Below are 27,752 nucleotides of genomic sequence, written 5' to 3'. Positions count from 1 at the left end.
ATAACACAATAAGGCTAGTTAACTGGTAATGAATGTCAATATATATATTATATATATATATATATATATATATATATATATATATATATATATATATATATCAATATATAAGTTATAATATAACTCTTCTAATTAAATGATATTTTACTGTGTTTAGTAAGAAATTTGGGGAGAGAACAAATATTTCAAAACTTTCTGAAAATACAATATGAAAATTAGCTGCGCAATTACTAGAAATACTATATTATATGATTTGTGGAAAATTTGTCCCCAGTGTTGGGGGAAGTTACTTTTACAATATTGAGTTACTTCCTAAAAAAGTAACAAATTACGTTACATAGTTACTTTTTATGGAAAGTAATGCGTTACGTTACTTTTGTGTTACTTTTTAAAATCTGAGCAGGGGTTTCTTCTTTGTTTTTAATATAAAAAGTTCTATTTTTGGCAAAAATAAAAGCCCTTTCACATCAAATCGCATCTGTACAGTAGACCGCAGAAGAAAAAGTTAAACAAAGAAAAACAAATGTTAATTTTTATTTATTTTTGCTTATTAATATGGATGCATTGGATCATAAAGGTCAGAAGCAAAAGCACTGATTAATAAAATTGAAGATATTTGTATTATTTAACATATTTAATTATTGCAGGAGTTCCATTTCGCAGTTTTTATTAATTTTAATGAATTCTGTATCTGTTTTTTTTTTTTTTGTGTGTGTGAGTGAGAAGAATTAACACGTTCGCATTTATTCTAGAACTAAAGTAACATCTTGCTCCCGATTTCTTTCAACATGGGGACATGAGAGCTTTTAATCAATAAATGGGGAAAACAGTAACTGGCGTTACTTTACTAGTTACTAGTTACTTGAAAAGTAATCCGAATACGTAACTTGTAAGGCGTTACCCCCAACACATTATGAAGTTTAGTCAGTGATTATTACTCCAGCCAGGAGTTTTGGTGAATGTCCAGCTGCCATAACCAGACATGTTTACACTATTGGAAAGAGCAAAGAGAAGCGGGCACGGCCAAAAGCAGTCAGACAGAAGAGGATAGGAATGTGTTCTTATGCAATGAGCGCGTGTTGTTCTCCAGCTGAGCTCCAGACAGGCGGAGAGAGCGAGGGTTTTACTCCGCTGGGCGGGGATCGCTGTCGCTGCGTCCAGCCAATGATCGAGCCGCTCCTCTTCCCTTTTCTCTCAGTGTGTTGCTCTCAGTCCTCCGGCGCTCGGTCCGCCTCACACTCAACTACTGGAGTCTCGCACAAGAAGCGTGAGCGAGGAGGATGAGGATGATGATGATAATGATGAGAATGATGGATGCAATACCGTGTCGTCTCGTGTTTTTAGCCCTGTTCTTTGGAGCCAGGATCCAACACACAGAAGGTACGAACAGCGGCGCGTGCGTTTTTGTGCAGAGAATGCCGTTCGTCCGGGGGCCATCGGAGGGTTGCTCTTTGTTTGCAAGCGACTGCAGCCCCAAAGAGAGAGTCTTTCTGCAAAGATGGCGCAGGTCAGAGCGCGACAGACAGACAGCCAGAGAGAAAGATAGATAGAGAGATGCTGCGGGATCATTCATTTATTTAATCTATGAGGAGAAAGCGCTGAAAAGTCCTTTATATCACACCTGATTGCGTTAGGAAGCGAAGCGGAGTCGATCCGTTCACATGTGTTTGTGTGTGTTTAACGTGTGGTTAATGCTGGAGGTGTTTACACTCTGATTGTTTGCTTATCAGATTTTATGATCATAAGCTTGTCTGACAGGACACACACACACACACACACACACACACACACACACACACACACACTCTCTCTCTCATCCTGCCTCGAGGCGTTGTATTTTCAGTCGAAACTGGCTTATCTACCTGTTAAACTCATTTCGTGTATATCTATAAAGTATTCGTAAATCAGTTTGTTCTGAACGCTAACGTTACTCTCTCCTGAAACGCTAACTTTATTTCTTTATCAAGTCTTGAATAACAATCGTCAGTTTGACAAACCGCGTATATAAGCCTTTTTATTTATTGTTAAATAAATTAAGCAGTTGTTTTACTAATTTAGTCTGTTTTGATTTAATAAACAGTCGTAAAGTACGACATATAGGGAGTTTTTCTTTGTGTTTAGCTAGCTGGATTTGGCTAACGAACTAACGTAAGTTACTAACGTTAGTAAACTGCGGTTTAACTCTTGCTAGCGCTTTAGAAGGTATACCAAAGTCGATTTTTGTTATGAGAATGTAATTGTGTTGGATTCTGTTTCACGTTTGTTCTGTTTAAAAGCTATTTCGTCACCTCGATTGACTTTTGTATAACAGTTACGCTATTAGCTGTTAGCTGTTTGGCTAACTTGTTTCCACTTAGTTCTGCTTAGTTTGAAAACCGAATTAATGTGATCCGAAACTACAAAACCAGTCGTAATGGTTAGTTTTTTACTAAAAAGATTTGCGATTTATACATCATCCGAGATGAATGAATAAATACGCTTTTCAGTGATGTATTGTTTGTTATTGGATGTGAGATACAACTATTTGGAAATCTCCAATCTGAGGGAGGAAAAATCTCAATATTGGGGCAGTCGCCTTTAAAGATGTCTAAATTAAGTTTTTAGCGATGCATGTTACTAATCTAAAATACGTTTGGTATATTTACGGTAGGAAATGTACAAAATATCTTCATAAAACACTATTTTAATATCTATATCGATCATTTTGACCCTAACAATGTATTTTTGGCTATTGCTATAAACATACAACTGGTTTTGTGGTCCAGGGTCACATATTCTAATAACACAATAAGGCTAGTTAACTGATAATGACTGTTGGATGTCTCTCCATTTGTGTTTATTATATTGCATATAAACATACTTTTATGGAATAGTGATTTATGTTGCTGTTTATTAACCATACAAACATGTTTAGTGTGTGAGAAATTGATTAATTGCAGTAGTATTAATGATAATAATAGTAATGTGACGTTAAACACACAGAATTACGTCAGATGTGTTTGTGTATATAAACTGAAGAATGTCTCAAATCCTTGTGTGCTGACTATCTAGACAGCATGAGTAGGTATCACACTACATTTTGCCATTTGCACAGTTTTGTACAAGTATTTTTAGATAAATGTACCTGTGATGCCCTGTGGCTTTGTTCTGCTTAATCTGTTTTGTCACATGCACTTTGCAGACTTGAGCATGTCACATTGGCTTGAATAATTCTGCGTTGTCTGAGGCACAGTTATTGTCACATGCTTTTATGACCAGGTGACTTGCATTTGTGTCACCTTCATTAAATCAGGGAGTGCTGCCTTATTGGCACCGTATGAATCATGAATGTCAGGAGAGCAGTGCTGCTTAAAGTCGACATGAAATGGTGTTGGCAGTCCATTTTGTGGTTAGTAGATGCATATTAACTGTATGTTCACAGTAAATGCATGAATTGCAAAGCACCTTAAATCATTCAGTAGAATCAAACTCTTAACATCAGTGGCAAAATGTCACTAAAGTGGCAAAAATGGAGGTGGTGAAGGCCTGTCCTCTCTAAGGATGTTAACTAAAGATAGCGATAATTGCTGTATTCAAGTTCTCCTGAGAAGTTAGTATTTATGAGTTGGAAGTTGTAATTACGACTTCATGTGTGTTCATGTCACTTTGGTTGGTGTAAGATGCTGACGCACCTTTTTGGACAAAAAAATCAGTAACACTTTCCAATAAGGTGTCATTTGTTAACATTAATGTATTAAATAACATTTATTAATGTTGTTAGTTAATAAAAACGTAGTTTGTTGATGTTAGTTCACAGTGCATTGAACTAATGTTAACAAACAACTTGTGATTTTAATCATGCATTAGTAAATGCACAATAAATGCTGTGGAAGTGTAGTTGATGTTAACTAAAATAGTTAACTAATGAACCTTATTTTAAAGTGTTACTAAATATAAAATGATGTGTAAACTGTGCGTCCATCTGCTTTTTATGGATTGATTAAATTTCATTATACTACTGAAATTGTACAAAATTATTATTTTTATTGCATCTTTATTCATTTTGTTGTATGCCGCTTTAAATGCTCAAACTCTTTAAAGCAGGATGGATTCCGATCAGCTGTAAATGTTTTATTGCTCTTAAGCCGGAAAAAAAAATATTCTGAAAAGTGACTCTTATCATTATAATTGTGGTTTGAACTTCACTGTCCGTAATAGAATTAGAACAATTCTTACTTTATAGTTATTAAAATAGTTCCTGTCCTTTTTATGCATGGATAAAATTTTATTTGCATCTTTATTCTTCATTTTGTCGTATGCCGCTTTAAATGTTCAAGCTCTTTAAAGCAGGATGGATCTTATTATTAAAGTTGTGGTTTGAACTTCAATTCTTACATTATAGTTATTAATATAGTTCCTGTCCTTGGTATTTTGTATCTGTGACCCTGGACCACAAAATCAGTCACAATATTTCTAAATTGAATTATATACATTATCTGAAAGCTGAGTAAATAAGCTTTCCATTGATGTTTGCTTTGTTAGGACAGGGCAATATTTGGCTCTTTGAAAATCTGGAATCTGAGGGTGCAAAAATATTGAGAAAATCACCTTTAAAGTTGTTCAATGTACTTCTTATCAATGTGTATTACTAATCAAAAATTAGGTTTTGATATATTTACGGCAGGAAATTTACAAAATATCTTCATGGAACATGACCTTTACTTAATATCCTAATGATTTTTGACATTAGAAGAAAAATCGATCATTTTGACCCATGCAATGTATCGTTGGTTATTGCTACAAATATACTAGTGCTACTTAAGACTGGTTTTGTGCTCCAGGGTCACATTTGAGCTGTAAAAGTTGTTCTCGTAATTTTTACAGTAGGGTTTTGGGATTATAATGAATATTGCATATTGTTGACATCTTGTGTATTTACTTTTAAAAAAGTATTTTTAAATTTAAAGTGCTTTAAAGTGCTTCATTGTAACTCAGGTTTGTGGGGTTTTTTTTGCCACTAGTGCGAATGTTTGAACTTGTGTTGAACCCAAATCGTATAAAATGGATGGGATTGTATCCTACTAATGTACAGTGGAGTAAAAGCATTGTTTAAAAGCACATCACCTGAGCGTCTCTCAGCGGTTTGTCTGGCAGATGCATGACTAATACATAATGAGGCCTCATCTAGAGACGCTGATTTAAAGCCCAGCTCAGAGAGTGAGCGTCTGATGCATGCTTTCTGTAATAATTTTGCCTTTGGGATGGGAATCTAAAGTATTTTTGTGACCCTGAACCGCCTGTTGTCCCGGTTTAAAGAACCAAAACTAATTTGAGAAGTTGCATTAGTGCCAGCTGTGAGCAAATGGAGAGGTAGCGATGCGTTCAGAAGGCCTTGCCTTTGGCAAAACCGGTATTTTGCAGCGACGCTGGCTTTTAGAGGTATAGCTGGCTCAGGGAAATAAATAAAGCTCTGCGAGGCTTCGGTATATCTAGAGCGTTTTATGTTAGACTTGACTTTCGGCTCTTAAAGTCTCAAAGTAATAGAGTTTTCAGGCTTTCATTTTAAAGTAATAGACTAGAGTTACGGGTGACGATTTATTTTTAAGCAGCGCTGCTTTTGTCTGTCTCTGAGAGGTGAATTTGCCATTATTCACATTTTGCTCTTAATAACGGCCACATTTGCATCTTGTGAATAGCTCGTCTCAATCTGGTTTTATTAAAGCGCTGCTCTACTGACACCCTAAGAGCGGCTCTCATGCCGTCCATTTGTTGTCTGTGTTTACTGAAGTAATTTGGGTTAAGTGTCCTCCATGGGTTCCCGTGTTTCAGCCATCTCAAGTCGTTTATCTCAAAGTCAGCTATGACTGTTCAAAACCAGCTTCCTCTGGGATGAAACGGAGGCCTTGTGGAGCTCTTCCCCGCAGACCGCAGCGCTCTCAGCTTCCCGGGTTCGATCGGCCAGCCGTACCTGTCGGAGGAATCCCGTATCGCTTTACAGCGTGTTATGATACGGACGTTCAGACTGTGGGATTTGTGGTTTGGATGCAATTGGAGATAGTGGCATGATTAATGGCCTCTGTCAAAGCACATAAATCAAGCATTTCTGCAACTTGCACTGTCAACATATCAACATCGCATGAAGAAAATCATGCATACGCAACACTTTACGCACAATTCATCCAAAAAACAACATTTAATCATTCTCATGTCATTCCAAATCTCTTTAATTTCTGCAAATGCTGAAATTAGGCAAATACGCTGCCTTTTTGTTTAAGCATGCATTGATCAAAGATGACAATAAAGACATAATGCTTTGTATTTCAAATGTTCTTTTGAACTTTCTGGAATCTGTAAATCCCTAAAAATTTAATAAATGACAGTTTCCACAAAAATATTGGCCGGCACAACTGTTAAACATTGCTAATAATCAGAAATGTTTCTTGAAAATTATCCGTTTGTCTATTATGCCAAAAATCATTAGGATATTAAGTAAAGATCATGATCCATGAAGATATTTTGCACATTTCCTATTCCTACCACAAAACTTAATTTGTGATTAGTAATATGCATTGCTAAAAACTTCATTTGGACAACTTTAAAGGTGATTTTCTCAATATTTAGATTTGTTTGCACCCTCAGGTTTTAGATCTTCAAATAGTTGTATCTCAGCCAGATATTGTCCAATCCTAACAAACCTTACATCAGTGGAAAGCTTATTTATTTAGATGATAAATCTCTTTTTCAAAAAATGTACCCTTATGACTGGTTTTGTGGTCCAGGGTCACATAGAATGATTTCTGAAGGATCATGTGACACTGAAGACTGCAGTAATTCAGCTGCGCATCACAGAAATAAATTAGAGTTTATCATAGATTCACATAGAAAACAGCTGTTTTAAATTATAAAAATATTTCATTATTTTTACACTAGTTTTCATCAAATAAATGCTGCCTTGTTAAACATAAAAGACTTCTTTTTAAAACATTAAATTCTTTTATCAACCACAAACTTTTGAACAAAGTGTATTGGACCAGATGCTGTTGTTGTTTATAAATCACCAGGCAGAGTAACTATTATAAAAGTGGTTCATGTGACTCATGGAATAAATATTCAGCCTTTCCCCGAAGTCATACAGTGGCTTTATGTGAGGAAAAGACCAAAATTAAAGTCATTGTTCCACTAAAAAGCTTCACAAATCACACGATTGGTCAAGAGACACGCCACAACCAGTTGCATTTGGAGTTATTAACATCAAAACTGGTAAATAAAGACTTGAATTATTGTGTGTTCCCAATGCAAGCCCAAAGATGACAATCATTCACAAATCTGCTGCCGTCAGCAAAGAGTAGTACTGAGGTCTTCTTTCGGGTTTACCACAAAATAAAAGTCAAAATTCAGAAATGTTAGTATTGTCATTTTACTGTTGTTCTGTAAAATACAATAAAAAAGTAAGACAAAAATAATAACAATCATTCCAACAGCTCTATTAATACATTTATTCTAACATTCTCCTTTGCTCAGCTTGTAGGTTAAAAACACATGCCTGATTCAAGAAGGGGCTCTTAAAAATGGCCAAAGAATATTATTTTACTAACTTATTCATTTTAAGTTAATTGTGGTTTGTTGGTAGGCTATAATGTCTACTAGAATGTTAAAAATGTTCAGTGTTAAGTAAATATATTTAAATTGTTGTTTTGTAAATGATTTTTTAATTTTTTTTTTGAAAAGCAAGACAAAACTGTAAAAAGCACATGGGGAAAAAACACCTTCGGCCCAGTGTTTAATTTTGTTCGGCTTTGGCTTCAGCCAAGAATGATCATTTCAGTGCATCCCTAATTTATACATAATCTGAAAGCTGAATAAATGTGACCCTGGACCACAAAACCAGTCATAAGGTTAAATTTTACAAAACTGAGATATATACATCATATGAAAGCTCAATAAATAAGCTTTCTATTGATGTATGGTTTGTTAGGATAGGACAATATTTGGCCGAGATACATCTATTTGAAAATCTGGAATCTGAGGGTGCAAAAAAATCAAAATAACTGAGAAAATCACCTTTAAAGTTGTTCAAATTATGTTCTTAACAATGCATATTACTAATCAAAAATTACATTTTGATACATTTACAGTAGGAATTGTACAAAAAATCTTCATGGAACATGATCTTTACTTAATTTCCTAATGATTTTTGGCATAAAAGAAAAATCAATAATTTTGACCCATGCAATGTATTTTTGGCTATTGCTACAAACATACCCCAGCGACTTAAGACTGGTTTTGTGCTCCAGGGTCACAAATAAGATTTCCATTGATGTATTGTTTCTTAGGTTTGTTAATATTTGGCCGAGATACAACTATTTGAAAATCTGCAATCTGACGATGCAAAAAAAGTCTAAATATTGAGAAAAGTTGTCCAAAATGAAGTTGTTAGCAGTGCATATTACTAATCAAAAATTAAGTTTTGACACATTTACAGTTGGAAATGTACAAAATATCTTCATGGAACACGATCTTAATATCCTAATGATTTTTGGCGCAAAAGAAAAATGTATAATTTTGCCCCACACAGTGTATTTTTGGCTATTTAACTGCTGCTCGAGACCGGTTTTGTGCTCCAGGGTCACAAATGAATCTGTATCTGTGAAACTGAACAAGTGTCTGTCCAGTGAGTTACAGAATCTGACGTTCCTCTCCGGATGCTTTTGGACACCAGTCCTGTCCTCGATTCCACTCATTAGTTTTACTGTCTGATCTGAAAGGGAGTTCTGCCGGTTTTACAGCGTTCTCCTCCTTCCTCTTACAGCTCGTTTCCCCGAACGGAGACGCCGCCTGTCCAGCGGCAGGTTTATGATCCCCGTGTTCCTCCGAGGAGCCTGGAGCGCCGGGTATTTCTAAAGAACGGTCCGTCCTGTGCTCTGACACGCCAGCAATTAGCAGAGCCTCGGGCACAGAGAAAGCCTGCCTGAAAAGTTGGTGTTTAAGCGTCGTCTTTGACGGTTTACTGGCCTTTCTCTCTGAAGGCTTATTAGCACGTCAGCCTCAGTCAGGTTCTGGAGTGTCCTAGAAAACCGTCTCCAGCGAACTCTTACTCCGGAGCGATACGCCCACAGACGTCCCCGGAAAATTCAGACGTTCCTCTGTGATCGCCAGATGCTCACAACTGGGTCACTGTCAGTGAAACACCAGTTTGGTCCGTCTTCCAAACCTCTCTTGGCAGGCTCACGCTCAAGTCATTGTAATCTTTCTATTCATGTAATATCCACCTTTTCACATGCACTTTGCTCAAATTATAGGAGTAACTTCTGTTCAACTTTAAAGATCTTCGCTCTGGGAGCACAATAATGACATTTTTGAAACAACGAGGTCTTATTATTGACTCGCTCTTCGAACATCCAACATTAAAAGGACATTTAACAGCAGTATTAAAAATTACTAAACACAAAAGCTCAATTATTTCCGCAGCAATACGTGTTAAACATCACTTTATGAGGCATATGTTGCCTTAATCAAAAAAGCTTATTAGTGATTATATTTTAATGATCTCCATCATTTTGACAGATAAGACATATTACATTTTCCTGCTTTAGAAATATTCCAGTAAACACTGCTAATGAGGAGCAGAAGTGATAAGATAATTACTTTTTAAGACAAACCTGAAAAGAGACGTGAGGATTTGAGAGTAAAAAAAACACTGATTGCACTGCAAAAAATGCTTTTCTTATTTAGATTTTTTTGTTTTGTTTCCAGCCAAAATATCCAAAAAAATTGTAGTTTTGTAGCGACTGAAAAGAGTAAATAGTAACGTTACATTAATAAATAGTAGCGTTAAGTTATTGTCCTCACGTCTGAAATAAATCATGAAGAAACGTTTACAACTCATTCAGTCAAACTGACAGATGAGGATTATTTGTGAACAACCTCTTGATCTGAAATGATTAGTTTTAGGGTTTTTTTAAATGGAAGGTCTCCAATCATAGTCTAAAACACAGTAGACTTGTTAGGAAAACGGTGGACACTTTGCTAATGATCTGTCAGTTAATTATATATTTACAGCAGCATCTGTCGGAGCCGTGTGTTTCTTCACAAGATGCATCTTTTAAATAAACCTGATAATGTATTCATACAGAGGACTTGTTTATCCATCTCGCTGCTGCTCATTTGGGAGGGTTTCTTTGTTTAGCTGTGCAAGTTAAGCTGCTTCACAGTGAGTTTGCTCCAACTTTCTGCAGCCTGTGTCAAATATACAGTTGGAGTCAAAAGTTTACATACACCTTGCAGAATCTACAAAATGTTAATTAGCCTTTTTAACCAAAATAAGAGGGATCATACAAAATGCATGTTATTTTTTATTTACTACTGACCTGGATAAGATATTTCACTTAAAATATGGTTACATATAGTCCACATGAGAAAATAATAGTTGAATTTATAAAAATTACCCTGTTCAAAAGTTTACATCCCCTTGATTCTTTATGCTGAGTTGTTACCTGAATGATCCACAGCTGTGTGTTTTTTTTGTTTACTGATAGTTGTTCATGAGTCCCTTGTTTGTCCTCAACAGTTAAACTGCCTGCTGTTCTTCAGAAAAATCAATTCTTTGGTTTTCCAGCATTTTTGTGTATTTGAACCCTTTCCAACAATGACTGTGATTTTGAGATCCATCTTTTCACACTGAGGACAACTGAGGAAAACATGCATCAAGAGCTGGGGGTGAAAACTTTTGAACAGAATGAAGATGTGTACATTTCTTATTTTGCCTAAATAACATTTTTTTTTTCCATTTAGTACTGCCCTTCAGAGGCTATAGAAGATACTTACATGTTTCCCAGAAGACGAAATAAGTTAAAGGTGCCATAGAATGCATTGAGAGAAATTTTTTAAATGTTCTCTGATATCTACATAGAAGGTATATGGCATAGGAAAGGACAAAAAATGTCCAGAAATGGTTTTACAAGTCCATTTACAACCCTAGGATTTGACCCTAGAATGAAATGCTCTGTTATTGCCTTATTTGGAAGCTTCGTGAAAATTAATGAGCTCTGCTCTGATTGGCTGTTTCACAGAGCTGCTCATCTCTATAGCTGGCACATGGATAAAAATATATTTAATTACTGAGCTCTCGCCGCTTTTAATATGCGGTTTGTTGAATCTGTAAAGTTATAATGCAGAGGGAGTGCTTACTTACCACACAAGTTCAGCTGTTTGTCAGTGATTCTCAAGATCTGTAAATCATTCACCATCATCAGTGCAGTCATCTCTCTGTTTATGTGGGAAGTAAAATCTTATGTACTGCAATGTAACAGGCTAGCGCTAGCATTAAGCTAACCGTGTCCCTTCAGTGGCTCGCTTCATTGTACTGATGTACAGACGTTAGTGATGATTGGGCGATGCAGATGTTGAAGGCGTAACTATTAACGATCTCAGGGATGTTGCGTAACAGTCGGTGTTGTGTTGGAATTGACCTATTTTTCGGTGGTCTTTTGCAAACACTAGATTTATATAAGAAGGAGGAAACAATGGTGTTTGAGACTCATGGTATGTCATGTCCATGTACTGAACTGATATTATTCAACTATGCCAAGGTAAACACAGTTTTCCATTCTATGGCACCTTTAAAGTTACCTGATCTTCAAATTCCAAAAGTTTTCACCCCCGGCTCTTAACGCATGTTCTTTCCTTCTGGAGCATCAGTGAGTGTTTGAACCTTCTGTAATAGTTGCATATGAGTCCCTCAGTTGTCCTCAGTGTGAAAAGATGCATCTCAAAATCATACAGTCATTGTTGGAAAGGGTTCAAAAATGCTGGAAAAACAAAAAAACTGATATTTCTGAAGAACAGCAGGCAGTTTAACTGTTCAGAACAAACAAGAGACTCATGAACAACTATCACTAAACAAAAAAACAGCTGTGGATCATTCAGGAAACAACACAGTATTAAGAATCAAGGGCATGTAAACTTTTAAACAGTCATTTTTATAAATTCAACTATTTTCTCTTGTGGACTATATGTAAATCTTTTAAGTGAAATATCTTATTCAGGTCAGTACTTCATAAAAATAACATGCATTTTGTATGATCCCTCTTATTTTGCTAAAATAATTAACTATTGCAGATTCTGTGAGGTGTATGTAAACGTTTGACTTCAACTGTACATGCCCTAAATAGTGCGCTTACGTTTATAGAGAGCATTCATGCATGTTTTTAAAGGAGCAGTTCACCCAAAATTGAACAATTTGTCTTCATTTACTCAACCACATGTGATTTCAAACTTGTATGAGTTTCTTTCTTCTGTCAAGCACAAAAGAAGATATTTTAAAGAATGTTTGGAGCCAAATAGCTCATAAAAGCATGATCGGACAACAAAAACGGAGTTGTATTTTTTCTCTCACTAATTTAGATCAACAGAAATGTTTATGATTAATGATTAGAGTAACTCAAACAGATTGCAGTTCCATTTGGCACTGCTAATGGTTCAGAAATTATGAATTGCACAGCTTTAAATATGTCTGCTAGTTAACGCTTTGTGCTAATAATATTCTAGCATTTTCAGCTCGGTTTAACATACTCGCTTCCATCCTCCATGTGAACCTACTATAAAATGCAAGCGTTTTTTGTATTTGGGTGTGAATGAACACATATATGGGATTGCAGTCAGATCTGTCCCGACTAAGAGTGCGATTCTTCATCGTGTGCAGACAAAGACGCGTATAGCAGAAGGCATTGTGGGGGAGGTGGAGGTTGACGGGGTCCATCTGAGATCCTCACACCCAAACCCCAATCTGTTGGGGACAAAAGCCTGGCAATAATGGGTGGATAGGGGTCAGGGGCCGAGCGCTGACCTATGGAAATGACTCTGGGATCCCGTGTGCGCTGAGAAAAGCGTGCGCTCCTGGACTGGAGTGAAGTGAAGGGGGAAGGGTGCGTCTGGATGCTAGCATGCTCTCAGTGTGTGTGTGTGTGTGTGTGTGTGTGTGTGTGTGACGCTCACGCTCCTCCCCGCGAGCCGCCGGCTGCAGGATTGCGTTGCCAGGAAACGCGGCGTAATTAATTCCGCTGCACGCGGAAGGTGAGCGCGAGGAGCCTTTCTTTGATGAGGAACCCACATGATGCACAGCTCACCTTCCGCCTCTTTCCTGTGTTAAATCACTCCGGACGGCTCTGGAGCGCTTCCCTTGTGCTGTTTGGAGTCTGGGCACACACTGTTAGCTTTGGATAGACTCAGCATTTTCAACCTTCACTTTAAAGGCAGATTTATGAGCTGTCTGTCTGTTTACTCCTAGATGCTGACAAAAGTCATCTTAAATGGTTTTTAACATTTCAGTCGTTCTCTTCCAGCAGAAATATTGATAAGGCCTCCTACACGACATTGTTTTTTTATATATATATATTTTTTTGTCTAATTAGATGTTTTCTACACTGGAAACGTCCCGCCCACATATTTTGTTGTCCAATCAGGTGCTTTCTACTAGGGCTGGGCGATTAATCGAAAAGTAATCGAAATCGACATTCAGAACCTATAATCGATCAAATTTTTCCAGGTCAATTATTTCAATTACTTTCCCTTTAAAAACACTACTGCGTGTGGAGTCACATGACCCTGCTCCGTTACGTTACGTTATTCCTCCGACATGTCGATGGACAGCTTAAGCAGTATTTATACAGTAAAAAGTATTTACAGGATATACAAGAGTAATTTTAGAAGAGATACTGCTTATTTTCTACTTTTAATATTTATTATTAATTTACTAAATAATTTATTTTGTTTCCAAACGTGCAAGTTATTTATTTTCGCTAGTTTAAGAAAAATGTGACTTTTCGTTTTAAGCAATGTGTGCTTTTATTTCAGTTGTTCAACACTGATGTTCAATAAATAATCATAGATAGTAGATAGTGTGTGCACCCTTCATTCAAAAATCTCTCACTTGTAATATGTGAGCATATTTACTGTACAAAACGTGTCAGTGAACTATGAGGGCAAAAAAAAAAAATTATTTAAATATAATTAAATATAAGTTTATTAATGAATAAAATAATTGTTCATTAATCGTAATCGGGTTAATATGTTCAATTAATCGAGATTTTGATTTTAGGCCAAATCGCCCAGCCCTACTTTCTACACTAAAATGTCCATCTCTCTTATTTTGTTGTCCAGTCAGATGCTTTCTACGCTGGAAATGTCCCGTTGTGTATGTTTAGCATTTGAAACACGACTGTATACTGCTGTGAATGAGTCACTAGCTCCAAACTCTGGTGTTTTCTACAGCTGTGATTTGAGTCTGCAGCTTCATTGTGTGTTTATTTGCACACAGTCTGATCTGGTGTTTAACCTACAACAGTCTGTCTTCATGATAGGCTTTGAAATATTAAGATGGATTATGGGCTTTGCAGAAACAGCTGTGCCTAGTACCTGCATGAGTGTTTCACCATCACTTAGAACTAAATATTAGCAAGAGAAATCAGTCTGAACTTGCACCACAAAATTAATGAGACCAATGTCTCCATGTTTTTTTGGATTTGTAGCAGGTAAATATGGTTTGTAGAGTTGTACCACAGTAATGCTGTAGTATTCTTTCTGTTCTTTGGACTGTCTGTAATACATGGGGTGATAATCAATCACTCATTACTGTGGCGAATATCAAAGTAGAACAGATGACAGTTTCATGTTTGTTTATTGGTGACTTTAATAGGGGATTAGTCCATTTAAATACAGCATACAATTTAATCAATGGGGAAATTTAATCTTCATATTGTGCATGATTAAGAAATTGTTCCCAAGGTTCCAATATTTTTTTTTTTTTTGATTTGGTTAAAACAGATTCTTAATTTGTCACCATAAACTGATTTTATTTCTTATGTGACCCAGGGCCCGTATTCATAAAGAATCTTAGTGCAAAGAGTTGCTCCTAGTGACAAAATTCTAAGAGAATTCTTAGAAAAGTGGGCGTTTTCCCTTAAAATTAAAGAAAAGATCCTAGTAAAGAAAAAAGTAATTCAGAAAGAATCTTAACCCTTAAAAGAGGTCTTAAGGTCCAAATTGTTAGGAGTAGGGAAGAGGACTTTTAAGAGGCTTAAGAGTTTCTTTAGCAGTGGATAACACTGACAAAACATGAGGAGGGCAATGCAATATTTGCACACAATGCATGACAGTGATTTCACTGATGCTACACATGAGATTGTGCAGAGATAATGTTTGAGACTTATTTTGTTAGAGACATGCTAACATCTCTGACAGTGCAGAAATGGAAGAAATCACTACATTTATTACATAAACTTATTTGGCAACTGGAAACAATGCAACTATGCAGCAGTAATAATTTGGGTATGTTCTATAAGCAAAGAGATCACAGAAACAATTACAGCACTTTCACAACCTTAATGTGCTGCTGTTCATTACCTATCAAATACATTAAATACAACATTAACAGCGTGGTAAACAAAAATATATATAAACATATAAAATATATAAACTTACATAATATGTGTGTTGCGGTAAAACAGGAAAAATGATGCCTATAATTTCAAAGTGAAGGCTTAAACTAGACCCTACACTTAAAAGTACTCTTTTATTTCCTTCTTGGACAACCAACCAATCACAGTCTTTAAAATGCTGTGTCATCGCTAGCAACGGGGTTAACCCCGCCTCCACACTAAGATAAAAGTTTTTGTCTTTTCTTTGCTCAGAGTTGCTCTTAGATTGATCCTGAATCACTCTTAAGCTAAAACTCCTACGTAGGAGTTTTTAAGCTAAAATAAAAGCTTTCTGAGAGGATTCTTAGAATCTTTATGAATACGGACCCTGGACTACAAAACTAGTCTTAAGTAGCACAGGTATTTTTGTAGCAATGGCCAAAAATGCATTGTATGGGTCAAAATGATTGATTTTATGCCAAAAATCATTAGGATATTAAGTAAAGATCATGTTTCATGAAGATATTTAGTAAATTTTCTACCATAAATATATCAAAACTTAATTTTTGATTAGTAATATGCATTGCTAAGAACTTCATTTGGACAACTTTAAAGACGATTTTTTGGAGGTTTTTTTGGGCGCCCTCAGATTTCAGATATTTTTCTAATGTATAAATCTAAATTTGAAAAAATCTACCTTTATAACTGGTTTTGTGCAGTGTTGTTTTTGACAATCATCTTAGATTTAGTCTTAGTCTTAGTCTTTTGGACTAAAATGCTTCTTAGTTTTAGTCACTTCTATATGTGATATTTTTAGTCCAATTTTAGTCGACAAAAAGTCAAAAAGGTTTTAGTCTAGTTTTAGTCAAAAAAAGGAAAAAAAGAAGCCTTTTAACAAATTAATGTAGGTCAGTAAGTATTTTGCTGTTGGGTAGTGTCACTTATAAGTTGTGAAAATAGCAGATCTATAGTTTAACACAATGTGAGCCTCCGGATCGACTATTTTCACCAATAATTACAATAATGAAGGAATGTTTTAGAACATAAAAGACAAACAAGGATGGAATGCTAAAACGGCTTGCAATACTAGTATAGCAAAGAGTATTTAATGCTAAAACGGCTTTCCATAGCGGCAGATACTTTTTAAGTTTTAATTGGCATGCACAATAAGCGGAAATGTCATGCATTTTAAACGTCTGACAGACCACCCGCTAACACTTTCGTCTATTCTTGTCTCGTCAACGAAAACTCACACACGTCTCGTCATGTTTTAGTCAACGAGCCATTTCTATCTCGTCATCGTCTCGTTATCGTCATGAAAAAAAGTGGAGTCAACGAAATGATTTTGTCATCGTCATCGTTGACGAAAACAACACTGGTTTTGTGGTCCAGGCTCACATATAATGTGTGAGGCTTAGTGTGAGTATTTTGGCAAAAACATCCAATCTAACTCCAGTTTAATGATTGTGCCAAATTACGGATGTAAAATGGATGCTGTTTGATTCTGACATTCATATTCAGTCTTTTTTTCCCCGTTTGGTAGAGTCTTGGCTCAGATTCTGTGTTTCAAGCTTAATCGAGTGAGATTTGTTGTCAGGAATGCTAACCAACCCACCCAACCACTTTACCAATTTACATCCAGATGAAGATTAATTATCTTGGCTCTGAAAACTCGACACGCTCTTCAATCGATCCCCTGTCTGCCGTTGAGAGAACTAAAGGGACGGTGAACAAACAGCACACCGATTCATTGAACTCTCGGCTGCGTGCTTGGATTACACCAATGAATTGCCTTGGCGGCCGAGAACACGCGGGCGCTTTCTCTGGCTTTCTCCCTCTCTGCCGAAGAGACATTGAATAGCACTTGGCTTTCAATGCCGGATCATTCAATTACTGCATTAGAGCTTTAAGCCAAAGGCTCCAAAGATGCGAAATCCAATTGCCATTGATTCTCAAAATCACTAGTCATTGTCTTGAGTTTTTTTTCTTCTTCCTTGCTTTGTGTTTGGCATTAGATGAAACCGCTTCCATCCTTTTGATTTCTGAGACTGAAATCCTGCAGACATTTGAGTCGGCCCCGTTCCCGTCCATTTATAAATGGCTTAGATGCTCCTAATCAGATAGAATTGGGTTAATTGAAAGCATTATTGAGTTGAGTGACTCAAAATTGCGTGCTTTTCATGAATGGCAAAGTAATGAAATGATCTGTTTTATTCCGTAACATAATTAAAGTATTCCTCTCAGGCTGTTTCAGCGGGCGCTCTTAAAGGGCTCGAGAAATGGAGATTCAAAATGTTCTTGATATTTAGACATATGAGAGGTTACTCCACAATAACTGAAAACATACTGCAAGTTTCTGAACTCACGACTATCTTCCCAGTTTAAAATATGAATTGTTGTTTTCTACTTTTCTGAAACGCTAGGGTTTGCAACTCGGTGCACTCTTAACAGCCAATCACATCAGTGGGCGTTTCCACTGAGTCTGACAGCGGATATGCCCATTCAAACTCAGCTTTGAAATCGGAGACTAAAATCAGGCGAGAAAATTACCCTTCATATATAAATTATGATCATTTGCAATGGAAAAATAAAGGCTTATAAGTGCACCTCAGGAAACATTATAAATTGTTCAAACGCACTGGAAGTAATACTGGCAACAATGTGCTAGAGTAATACTCTGTAGCAATGCGTTGTAGCAATACTCTGGAAAGTAATGTTCTGAAGTACACTAAAGCAATGCGCTGCAGTAACACTCTGGAGCTATGCATGCGAGTAATGCGCTGGAGCAATGTACTGCAGCAATATTCTGGAGTAATGCATTAGAGCAATACTCTGAAGGTAATGTTCTGGAGTAAAACTGTAGAATAATGCATTGGATCAATTCTCTGGAGTAATGCACCGGAGTAATACTCTGCTTCAGCATATTACTCCAGCACATTACTTCAATGCACTGGAGTAATATTGTGGAGTTATACCCTGGAGCAATGCACTGAAGCAGTACTCTGAAAGAATGTGTTGGAGAAATACCCTGAAAGTAATGTGCTGGATCAATTTTCTGGAGTAATACTCTGGAATAATGTCCTTGAGTAATACTGTGCATTCTGATTCCACATTCCCTGGTTGATTTTGGCTGTAGGTTTTGTTTTGGTCGTGTGTGAGTCATTGTCCCGCTCCTCCTCACGGCAGCGCCCATCTCAGTTTGCGGACCCTTCCCAAAATAGCCCTGCCTTTGGAGCAGCGGCGTCCTCCAGACCAAGAGCTCACCAGAGCCAAACTCTGAGTCAGTGTTTACACACGTCTGTGAACGTGCGAGATCCATTCAGGCCGATAGCGCTGATACTGGATGACGGATCAGAGACATTACAGTGATACTTCTGCTCAAATACATCTAATACATTCATATTGAAAACATTGTTCATTATTAGTAAAGTCAACATGAAATCATAATTGACCAATTTACCTTCCTAAAACACTAACAATATTTGCATCAGTTTTTGCTGTGCAAACTGTGTTTAACAGCACATGAGTTAAGACAGCAGCACTAAATATGGAAACTAAGCATGCAAACACTAGTCCGCCTCACTACTGCTAATGTTCGGCTTGATTTAGGCAGATTGTAGCTCTACTAGACTGTTTTTCCCCTCCCATATGCAATCAAGACATTCATTCAGACTGGGCTTCCTTGTGTCAGTGTATTTCCACCAGACAAAATATCCTGTCTGTGTCATGGGCACTGGATCGTGTTTGATATTGGTGTGCGAGCACACGCTGTCCTCCGTCTGTAAAGCACACGTGAAGAGCAAACGGCAGAATCCGCTCAGCGCTGTTGGCAGAGCCTTGAGACGATCTCCTCCTCCGAGAATCACCCACCTGTGTCCTCGTAAATAAACGCGGCTCGTGAATAAGGCCACGTCTTTGCTACAGTGACAGCCCTGTTGCTGGGGATGTATAAATACATATGAATATGTGAGGGCTGCACTCGTTGACTCGGCTGTGTTTACCTGCGGATGCTGACAGACTCGCTGAAACAAAAGAGAGCCGGCGCAGACAAAGAGAAACGCTCGCCGCCACCGGACTCCATTTTGAGAGGTTTTACTGTAGAAATCAGCAAATTCCCAATCAGACATTAGGATTACGCTTCATAATCAACACTATCCTAAAGCTGTGGTTATTTCTCTATGGGTATTCCTTCATCGTAAGCTTTATAGCACCAAACAGACCACAAAGGATCATTTGTGCTGAGATTGTGTAAAGGAAATGTGTTTCCCTTGTTTGTCAGATGTAGAGTTAACAAATAATCAAAGCTTACGGATGTGTTTTTTGTTTCTCTTTGTTACCCGCTGCTGCTCAAAAACAACACTTATTTAGATTTAGTTTTTGGGTTTTAGTTTATTTTGTGCTGGAATTGTTTTTGTTTTGGTTTGCATTTTTTGTTATTTGTTTGGGCTTGTTTAGTTTTTAGGTTGTATTTCTTTTATTTTGTGCTATTTTTGGTTTGTTTTGCTGTATTTTCATGTTTTATGCTGGATTTATTTTGTGTTTGGCTTGTTTTTAGTTTTTTTTTAGTTTTTTTTATTTGATCTGTTTTTGGTTTGGTTTGTTTGGTTCTTGTTTTAGTTTGGTGTGTTTCTTGCTTCAGTTGTTTTTTTGGTTGTTTTGTTTTTATTCATTTTGTACATATTACAGGTTGTTTTTTTTTTGTTTATTTTGTCTGGTATTGTTTTTGGTTTGGTTTGCATTTTTGTTTTTTATTTGTTTAGGCTTGTTTTAGGTTGTTTTTTGTTCATGTTGTGCTTATTTAGGTTTGTTTTTCTTTTTTATTTGTTTGGGCTTGTTTAGTTTTTAGGTTGTATTTGGTTTGTTTTGTGCTTATTTTGGTTTGGTTTGTGCTTGAATTGTATTTGGTTTGTTTTTGTTTTTTATTTATTTTTAGGTTGTTTTGTTTTTTCATTCATTTTGTGCATATTTCAGGTTGTTTTTTGCTTGTTCATTTTTATTAGGGCTGGGTATTGTGACCGATTCTTCGATTCGATTCTTATTTTTATGATTTCGATTTTGATTCGATTCAATTCAATATCGATTAGCTATCTATGTTTAATTTAAAATGTTAGTTTTGCAGACATGGGATCCATATTTTGATATAAATGCTGGTAACTGAAACTCTGCACTTAAGTTTATTACTGAAATACACATCTACATTAATAATAGGGTGCACACAGTTGTTTATTTTAAACAACTTTTATTTTAAATGAACACTGTAACAAGAAGTCATAAATATGTGCGTCCATTGTACACCATGTAAACAAACTGCAAAATGCACATTACTGTAAAAAAATCAAAAGACTGTAAATGTGCAACAGTGAAATCTATTAAGATCTTCAAACATGTTTAAGCAATAAAATTTTTTTCTAAATTCAAAACGTTCAAAACAGGCCCATCATAAAGCCCTTGTCTGCGTATACAAAACATTCTAACTGTCAATAAAACTAACAGTTCTTAACAACAGCCGAATCATTTTTGATCACCAGATTTTTGTTCAAAAAAAGCAGCTGATGGTGACACCTTCAGGAGGAGAGGTGAATATTCATATCCTCTTACGTGAAGCACGCGCATTAAGAATCGATTCGGGGATTTCCCGAATTGATATCATTGCGTTAAACTGAAGATCGATTAAAATCGGAGAAACGATTTTTTTTTTTACCCAGCCCAAATTTTTATGCTTGTTTTGTTTTGGTTTATTTTGTGCTGGTATTGGTTTTGGTTTTGTTTCATGCTTAAATTTTTTTTTTATTTTTTTTTTTAGGTTTGTATTTTTATGGTTTATTTTGTATTTATTTCAGTTAGTTTTTTGCCTGTTTATTTATTATGCTTGTGTTTTGTTTCATTTGTACTTGTATTGTTTTTGTTTTGGTTTCTGTTCAGTCAAAGCATGTGTTCAATAAAGGAGCAGAAATGTCAGACCACCATTAAAAGCATTGCATTTAGCGGCGATATCCTAGGGATTGTTTAGCCAGCGGGAAGCACACACTTACGGCTCCATTGCCTTTCTTGTTCTATCAAACCCACGTCGCTTATTTTTCAAATCCAAAGGTGTCTGAATGACTATAATTGCTCTCAGTGTTCAAGGCTGTTTGAGAGAATAGAGAAACCTTGAGAAACACATGGAATTCAAACAGCTCAAGTCCTGCTGCCCTTGACTGTCATACAGGTCCTCAGCTTTTTCAAGGTTTCTTCTTTTCTTAAGTAAGTAGCGGAGGATAACCCCAGCGCTCTGCATCGCAAATGGAAGCGAATGCACCGAGAACGCAGCTGTTCAGTCGACACACCTCACCTTTGCTCAACGCCGTCTCCTCCTCGTGCTCGTGTTTGTTCGCATTCCCCATTGGCGTGTGTGTTTGTGGCGGTGATCCGACAGAAAGCCCTCATTGGCCCGTGTGTTGTTTGGCTGTGTCCTGGCAGCGGCGGTGAGGCTGTAGATGGTTGTTTGTCAGGGTGGAGCTCATTCAGTCTCCATCTCTTTCTCATCCATCAGTCCTGTCCCTCTGTATCAGCCTCTTCACCTCCAGCGCTCCTCACAGCCGCGTTCACCTCTGACGGCTGGACAATTATATATTTTCTGGTGTTCCCCTGAGATTTCCTGCAGCATGGGCTTTTATAAAGACGTCTGAGAACCTTCTGAAGGATTCTTGCACTTGTGAACATTGATGCCTGATAAGTCTTGCACATGAGCTCAGATATCCACATAAATGTCAAGATTCAGCCACAAAACCATTTTATTAGTGTGTCTTGTCATATCCCAGCAGGCACAGGACGTCAACGTGACGTCAGATTGACATTGTACTCTTGGTTGCCATACCTGATGAATAAAGGCCAGTATTTGACATCAATATTGGCTCGACGTTGGATTTTGGTCACTTTCCAAACACAACCTAAAATCAACCAGATATCAACGTCATTTGACGTCTTTATTGGACGACAAAATAACGTTGTCCTTAGACGTTGGCTAGACATTGAATTTTGATCACCTGACGTCACAACCTAAATCTAACCTAATATTAACGTCTTATGACATTGTGTGCCTGCTGGGATAGTTCAGGCTCTAGTAGAGATGAGAAAGCCATATTGATCTTGAATCTTTAAGTGGTACTTAAATGAACATGTTGATGACATGTAGTGCTTTTAAAAATGAACTGATTGACACTTGAAAATAAGATATGTCCCCGATATAATAAAACCCTGCAATTGTACTTTTAATATACTATACTGGTATATTTAAAGTCTGCTAACTTGGAACAACTAATTTTGTGCTTAATGCACTTTAATTGTGTGGAAGTAGTGCTGAAATTCAACTAAAGACATACTTGAGTATATTTGATTGGTTTATACTTGAGGTACACCTTAAATATTTAGCATTTAAATGAATTTTTTTTTTAAAGATCATACAATCCATTAAAACATTATAAAAACATTTTAGACTTAATATTAAGAAATGTGCATTATGTTAAAGTTTCATTCCAATTTTTCTGTTAGTAAGTCTCAAGCAGTTTAAGGAAATATGTTAATAGACTTGAACTATACTTAGTGCAAAATAAATGCATTTTATATCTATTACTTTTTAAAATTATTAGTGTGTTATTTAAAAGATGAGAATATAAATAAACCACTGTCTAAATAGATGCACTTTAAATTCATGCTTAATTTGTTAAACGTAACAATGAAATACTTTATTTTTATAATTTGTAGAATTTAAAATTTATTAAGCTACTCTTTACAAATGAGTAACTACTTTGTTACATTTATCTGTAAATGGAAAAATAAAAAAGGTAAACTGTGAATTTTTATCTTCAATTCAGATGTTTTTCTTGCAATTTTCCTGAGTTTATATTGAACAGGTCTGTTTTTTGTTTCTGCCACAGAATAAGAAATGTTTCTAAAAATTCTGACTTTGGATGTTGCTCTTTTCAGAATGACAAGAACGCATCTAAATTCAGATATATAATTGCACCTTAGCCTATATTGCGAGATAAAGCTGCAATTTACCTTTTTATATTTATTTTTGTCCTGTGGCTTTCATATTTGTGATATACACTGCCGCTTCACGTTTTATTCATCAAAGAATCCAACACTGATAATAAAAGTAATCAGGATATTAGAATGATTTCTGAAGGATGATGTGACACTGAAGCCTGGAGTAATGATGCTGGAAATACAGCTTTGATCACAGGAATAAATTACATTTTAAAGTATATTAAACTAGAAAACCCCCGTTTTAAATTGCATTAACATTTCAGTTTTTTTTCTGTATTTTTAATTAAATAAACACACACTTTTTGAATACAAAATATTATTTCTGAGTGTGAGCACCACGTCAGTGGTGCATTAAAAGAAACTTTTTTACATGCTGCTGTTTACAGGAGATGCAATTTATTATTTTCTATTTTTTTACATTGCATCATTTAAAATAATAGTAATTTAAATAAGATACACACTGTTTTTCTAGTTTTTACATGAAAACAATTAAAATGTATTTTGCTTGCAAAAAAATGAAAGCTGAAAACTTAAATGTCACTTTTGTGCATAAGTCGTCTTCATTTTAAGCAAGCTTTGTTTTTAATTGTCTGAAATATTCAACAAATAACCATAAATAGTTGGTTTTCTTCAATTATTTTAAAATCACAAAGAAATGCACTCTTTCATTTGAAAAAAATAATAATAGTTGAGTGTACAGTACAAACCATTAATGAACTATGAGAGCAAAAATAAATCAATAAATGCAAAAATAAAATAATCATAATCAAGGTAAAGTTTTCAATAAATCAAGGTTTTGATTTTAGGTTCATATCGCCCAGCCCTAATGTAAACAAGACAAGGTTAAAAAGTGTGTATATATATATATATATATTTTATTTTTATTTTTTAAATAGAAAACCACCATTTTAAATTGCATTAACATTTTTTTTTTGTTTTTTTGGTATTTTTAATTAAATGAACGCAGTCTTGACGAGCAGAAAAGTCACCTTTAAAAAGCATTGCAAATCTTACTGATCCCAAACATTTGAGCAGCAGTGTATATTGTACTAATTGTATTTTTCCTTTGGCTGTTGCTTCCAGACTTTTTGAATTAAAAAAAAAAAGTTTTTCCATGAAGCTGTTGGAATAACTCTGTGTTTTGAGGGTCAGATGAACTCAAAAGCAGTCTAGTGGTTATATAGGATGTCCTTCATGCTGAACAGTCATTCACGTAAGCCTTTGACCAATCGGTTTGTAAGATGTTTTTTGCACATCTCTTCATTCTGGATGCATTTGAGGGGTTTGACTGAGTTACAGCAGCTGGGTGATTTCCTCATGCTCAAAACCTGCTTGTGTTTTCCTCTTTAGAGCTGTAATGAAATGATCAGATATCAGTGTGATATTACTTTGGCCGGATTGGAGTCCTGTAATCTGATTTGTTCTCTGGTGACTGTATGTGTGTCTAATATTGTGCTGCTGAGGAGGATGAGGAGTGCAGTGATGATGAAGAGCACTGCCATTAAGGCTCACTCAGCTGAGCTCCAGATGCTCCAGTGAAGCCGTTTGTGAACAACTCTGTGCTGGAGTGCATTCCTGCGGCTCTAACACTTCACATCACGGATTCAGTCACTCTCAGTGTTTTCACACACAAACGTTCAGCTGGTGTGGGAATCTACTAGTCATATCTGAACACTAGACTAGACTAAACAGTCTTTTTGTGCAGCGTTTGTGTCGTCATGTGCTAAAGGCAGCAGAGCTCGTGTGAACTTCCTGATTGTTCAGAGAGACGTGATACTGAAAGTGGGCAGCGTGTGCAGCTCTCGCAGGCGTCTAGACGCTCAGAAATGCTGTGCTGCTGCTTTTACTGTAGTTTGTGGTTTTGCTCAGTCGTGCTCCACCCGGACTCACGTCACGCCTCTAATTTTCCTCTTTCCTCTCCGTCTGTCTCGTCTGTAGCACACCAGAGCGACAAACGCTCACACCACTTATGCTTCACATTCACAGAGGTTCGGGGAAAGAGCTCTTCCTCCACTGTGATGCTGGTCTTAGATGAATTTACAATTTATGGAGGTTACCGTGTCCTTCTCGTGACAGGACTGTGAGGATATCCTGACCGCAGACACAGACTTAGATTATAATGTCAGTAAAACTAGTTTGACATGTTTCTTTTATTGTTTCTTTTCAAATTTAAGAATTAAAGGAATGCACAGATCAAGTACTCGCCCCCTTTGTCATCCACGATGTTTATGCCTTTCTTTCTTCAGTCGTAAAGAAATAGTTTTTAGAGGAAAACATTTGTCCATATAGTGGACTGCTATGGTGCCCTGAGTTTGAACTTCCAAAATGCAGTTTAAATGCAGCTTCAAAGGACTCTAAACGATCCCAGATGAGGAAGAAGGGTCTAGAATCTAGAGAAACGATCAGTTATTTTCTAAAGAAAATTAAAAATTGTATACTTTTGAACCTAAAATGCTCATCTTGTCTAGCTCTGTGTGTACTCTGTGTATTCCAGTTCAAGACGGTGAGGGGATGTTGAAATACTCCCATCTCATTTTCTCCTCCAACTTTAAAATCGTCCTACATCACTGTTTTACCTTTTTTTGTAAGAGGCATTTGACCTTTTTTGCCTGTTTCCATACATGTAAAGTAGGGCTGGATGATTAATTGAAAAGAAATTATAACTGAAAGTCAGAACCTCCTACCGATGTAATTTTCCCATGTTGGTTATTTAGTTTTTTTTTTTTTTGTTAAAGAGTGGAGTGTTAAAATATTTATTTATTTATTTGCTTCAGATCAGATTCTTTTCGATTTCCAGTTTCGATTCCAATTTAGTAAACAACAACAACAACAAAAGTCAAACATTAATATATCAAACATGTCTATTTTCAGTGCCATTAGTTTCAGCTCAAATAACAAGCAAAAATGATTTTCTTTTATTTCGACGTGGTGAACCAACTGCAGATGTTTAGACATGTTGCTCATGACACCTTACATGCAACATATTAGTTTATTACAGGGGTTCTCAACCTTTTTTACACCAGCGCCCCCTCTTTCTCTGGTAAACTTTGCAAGCCCCCCCTATGCCTGACATTTCCTCTATTAAAAATATAAAAAAATGTATTTTGTTTGCAAGAGATGCTGGTTGCTTTCTACTTTTGTCATGGCAATATTCATTAATTTTTTTTAAATAAGAAAGCTGTTTTCAGTTATTTAGGAAAACCTGCTTTTTACAATAAAACTGAAATGTCACTTTTGTTCATAAGTCGTCTTCATTTTAAGCAAGCTTTGATTCTAATTGTCTGAAATGTTCAACAAATAACCATAAATGGTGGGTTTTCTTCAATTATTGAAAATCACAAAGAAATGCACTCTTTCATTAGAAAAAAGCCTACTTTTAATAGTTGAGTGTACAGTACAAACCATTAATGAACTATGAGAGCAAAAATAAATAAATAAATGCAAAAAAATAAAATTATAATCGATTTAAAGTTTTCAATAAATAGAGGTTTTGATTTTAGGTTCATATCTCCCAGCCCTAATGTAAACAAGACGAGGTTAAAAATTATATATTTTTTTAGAAAATGGCCAATTGTTTCTGTAGATAAGACACATCTTCCTCAGCTGGGATCGTTGAAGCTCTGTCCTCCAAAGGCAAAGTGCAGTAACTACGCCATCACTGAAACTGAGAAAAATGCCTTTACATTTTTTACATCAGTTAGTCAAACATGTTGACGCTGTCGTTTCTCTGAAACGGGACAAAACTTAACCAAGAGACTTTGCCACAAGACAAAACACTTGTCACAAAGTCCATTTTAAGCCTTAATTAAATGTTGACCAAATGTGTAGTTACTGCGCTTTACCTTTGGAGGGCAGAGCTGCATTTAAACTGCATTTTGGAAGTTCAAACTCGGGGCACCATAGAAGTCCACTATATGGAGAACACTCCTGAAAGGTTTTCCTCAAAAAACACAATTTCTGTACGACTGAAGAGAGAAAGGCATGAATATATTGGATGACATTGGGGTGAGAACATTATCTGTACATTTAGAGGAAATAGAGGTTAGGGTTAGACACCCGTCTCACACATTTTCATTGTGAAACATTTGAGTTGTTTTCTTCAGCTCTTGTCTTGAGTGTGTTTCCATACAGTGATCTGTGAGTGGGCTGAGACTGTAAGTGTGGTGTCTGATGGTCTGTGTGTGGATCCTCATGAGCAAACACTGCTGTCACAGACTGGGGTTTTCAGTCGGGGTCGATATGACAGAACAGGACAGAAACACTCACCATCATCAGCAGCAGCAGGAATCACCTGACCTGAACCCGTCTGTGCCTCATGCAAATCACACACAC

The 27,752-nt window shown here is 36.3% G+C and overlaps 1 protein-coding gene across 1 annotated transcript in view; it reads left to right on the top strand.

Annotated features, from left to right (window-relative positions):
- Positions 1 to 1,246: 1,246 nt before the first annotated feature.
- Positions 1,247 to 27,752, top strand: part of tgfbr1b (transforming growth factor, beta receptor 1 b) — a 79,067-nt gene continuing 52,561 nt past the window's right edge. The window contains exon 1 of the mRNA XM_073830351.1: positions 1,247 to 1,380. Within this exon, the coding sequence (XP_073686452.1) occupies positions 1,281 to 1,380 (100 nt within the window). The 5' untranslated portion in view covers positions 1,247 to 1,280. The remainder of the gene's footprint in view (positions 1,381 to 27,752) is intronic.

The sequence above is a fragment of the Garra rufa genome, chromosome 24 (genome assembly GCF_049309525.1).
Source record: "Garra rufa chromosome 24, GarRuf1.0, whole genome shotgun sequence".
Lineage (NCBI taxonomy): Eukaryota > Metazoa > Chordata > Actinopteri > Cypriniformes > Cyprinidae > Garra > Garra rufa.
The sequence above is the reverse complement of the archived record's forward strand: the minus strand, read 5'-3'. Positions and strand labels throughout refer to the sequence as shown.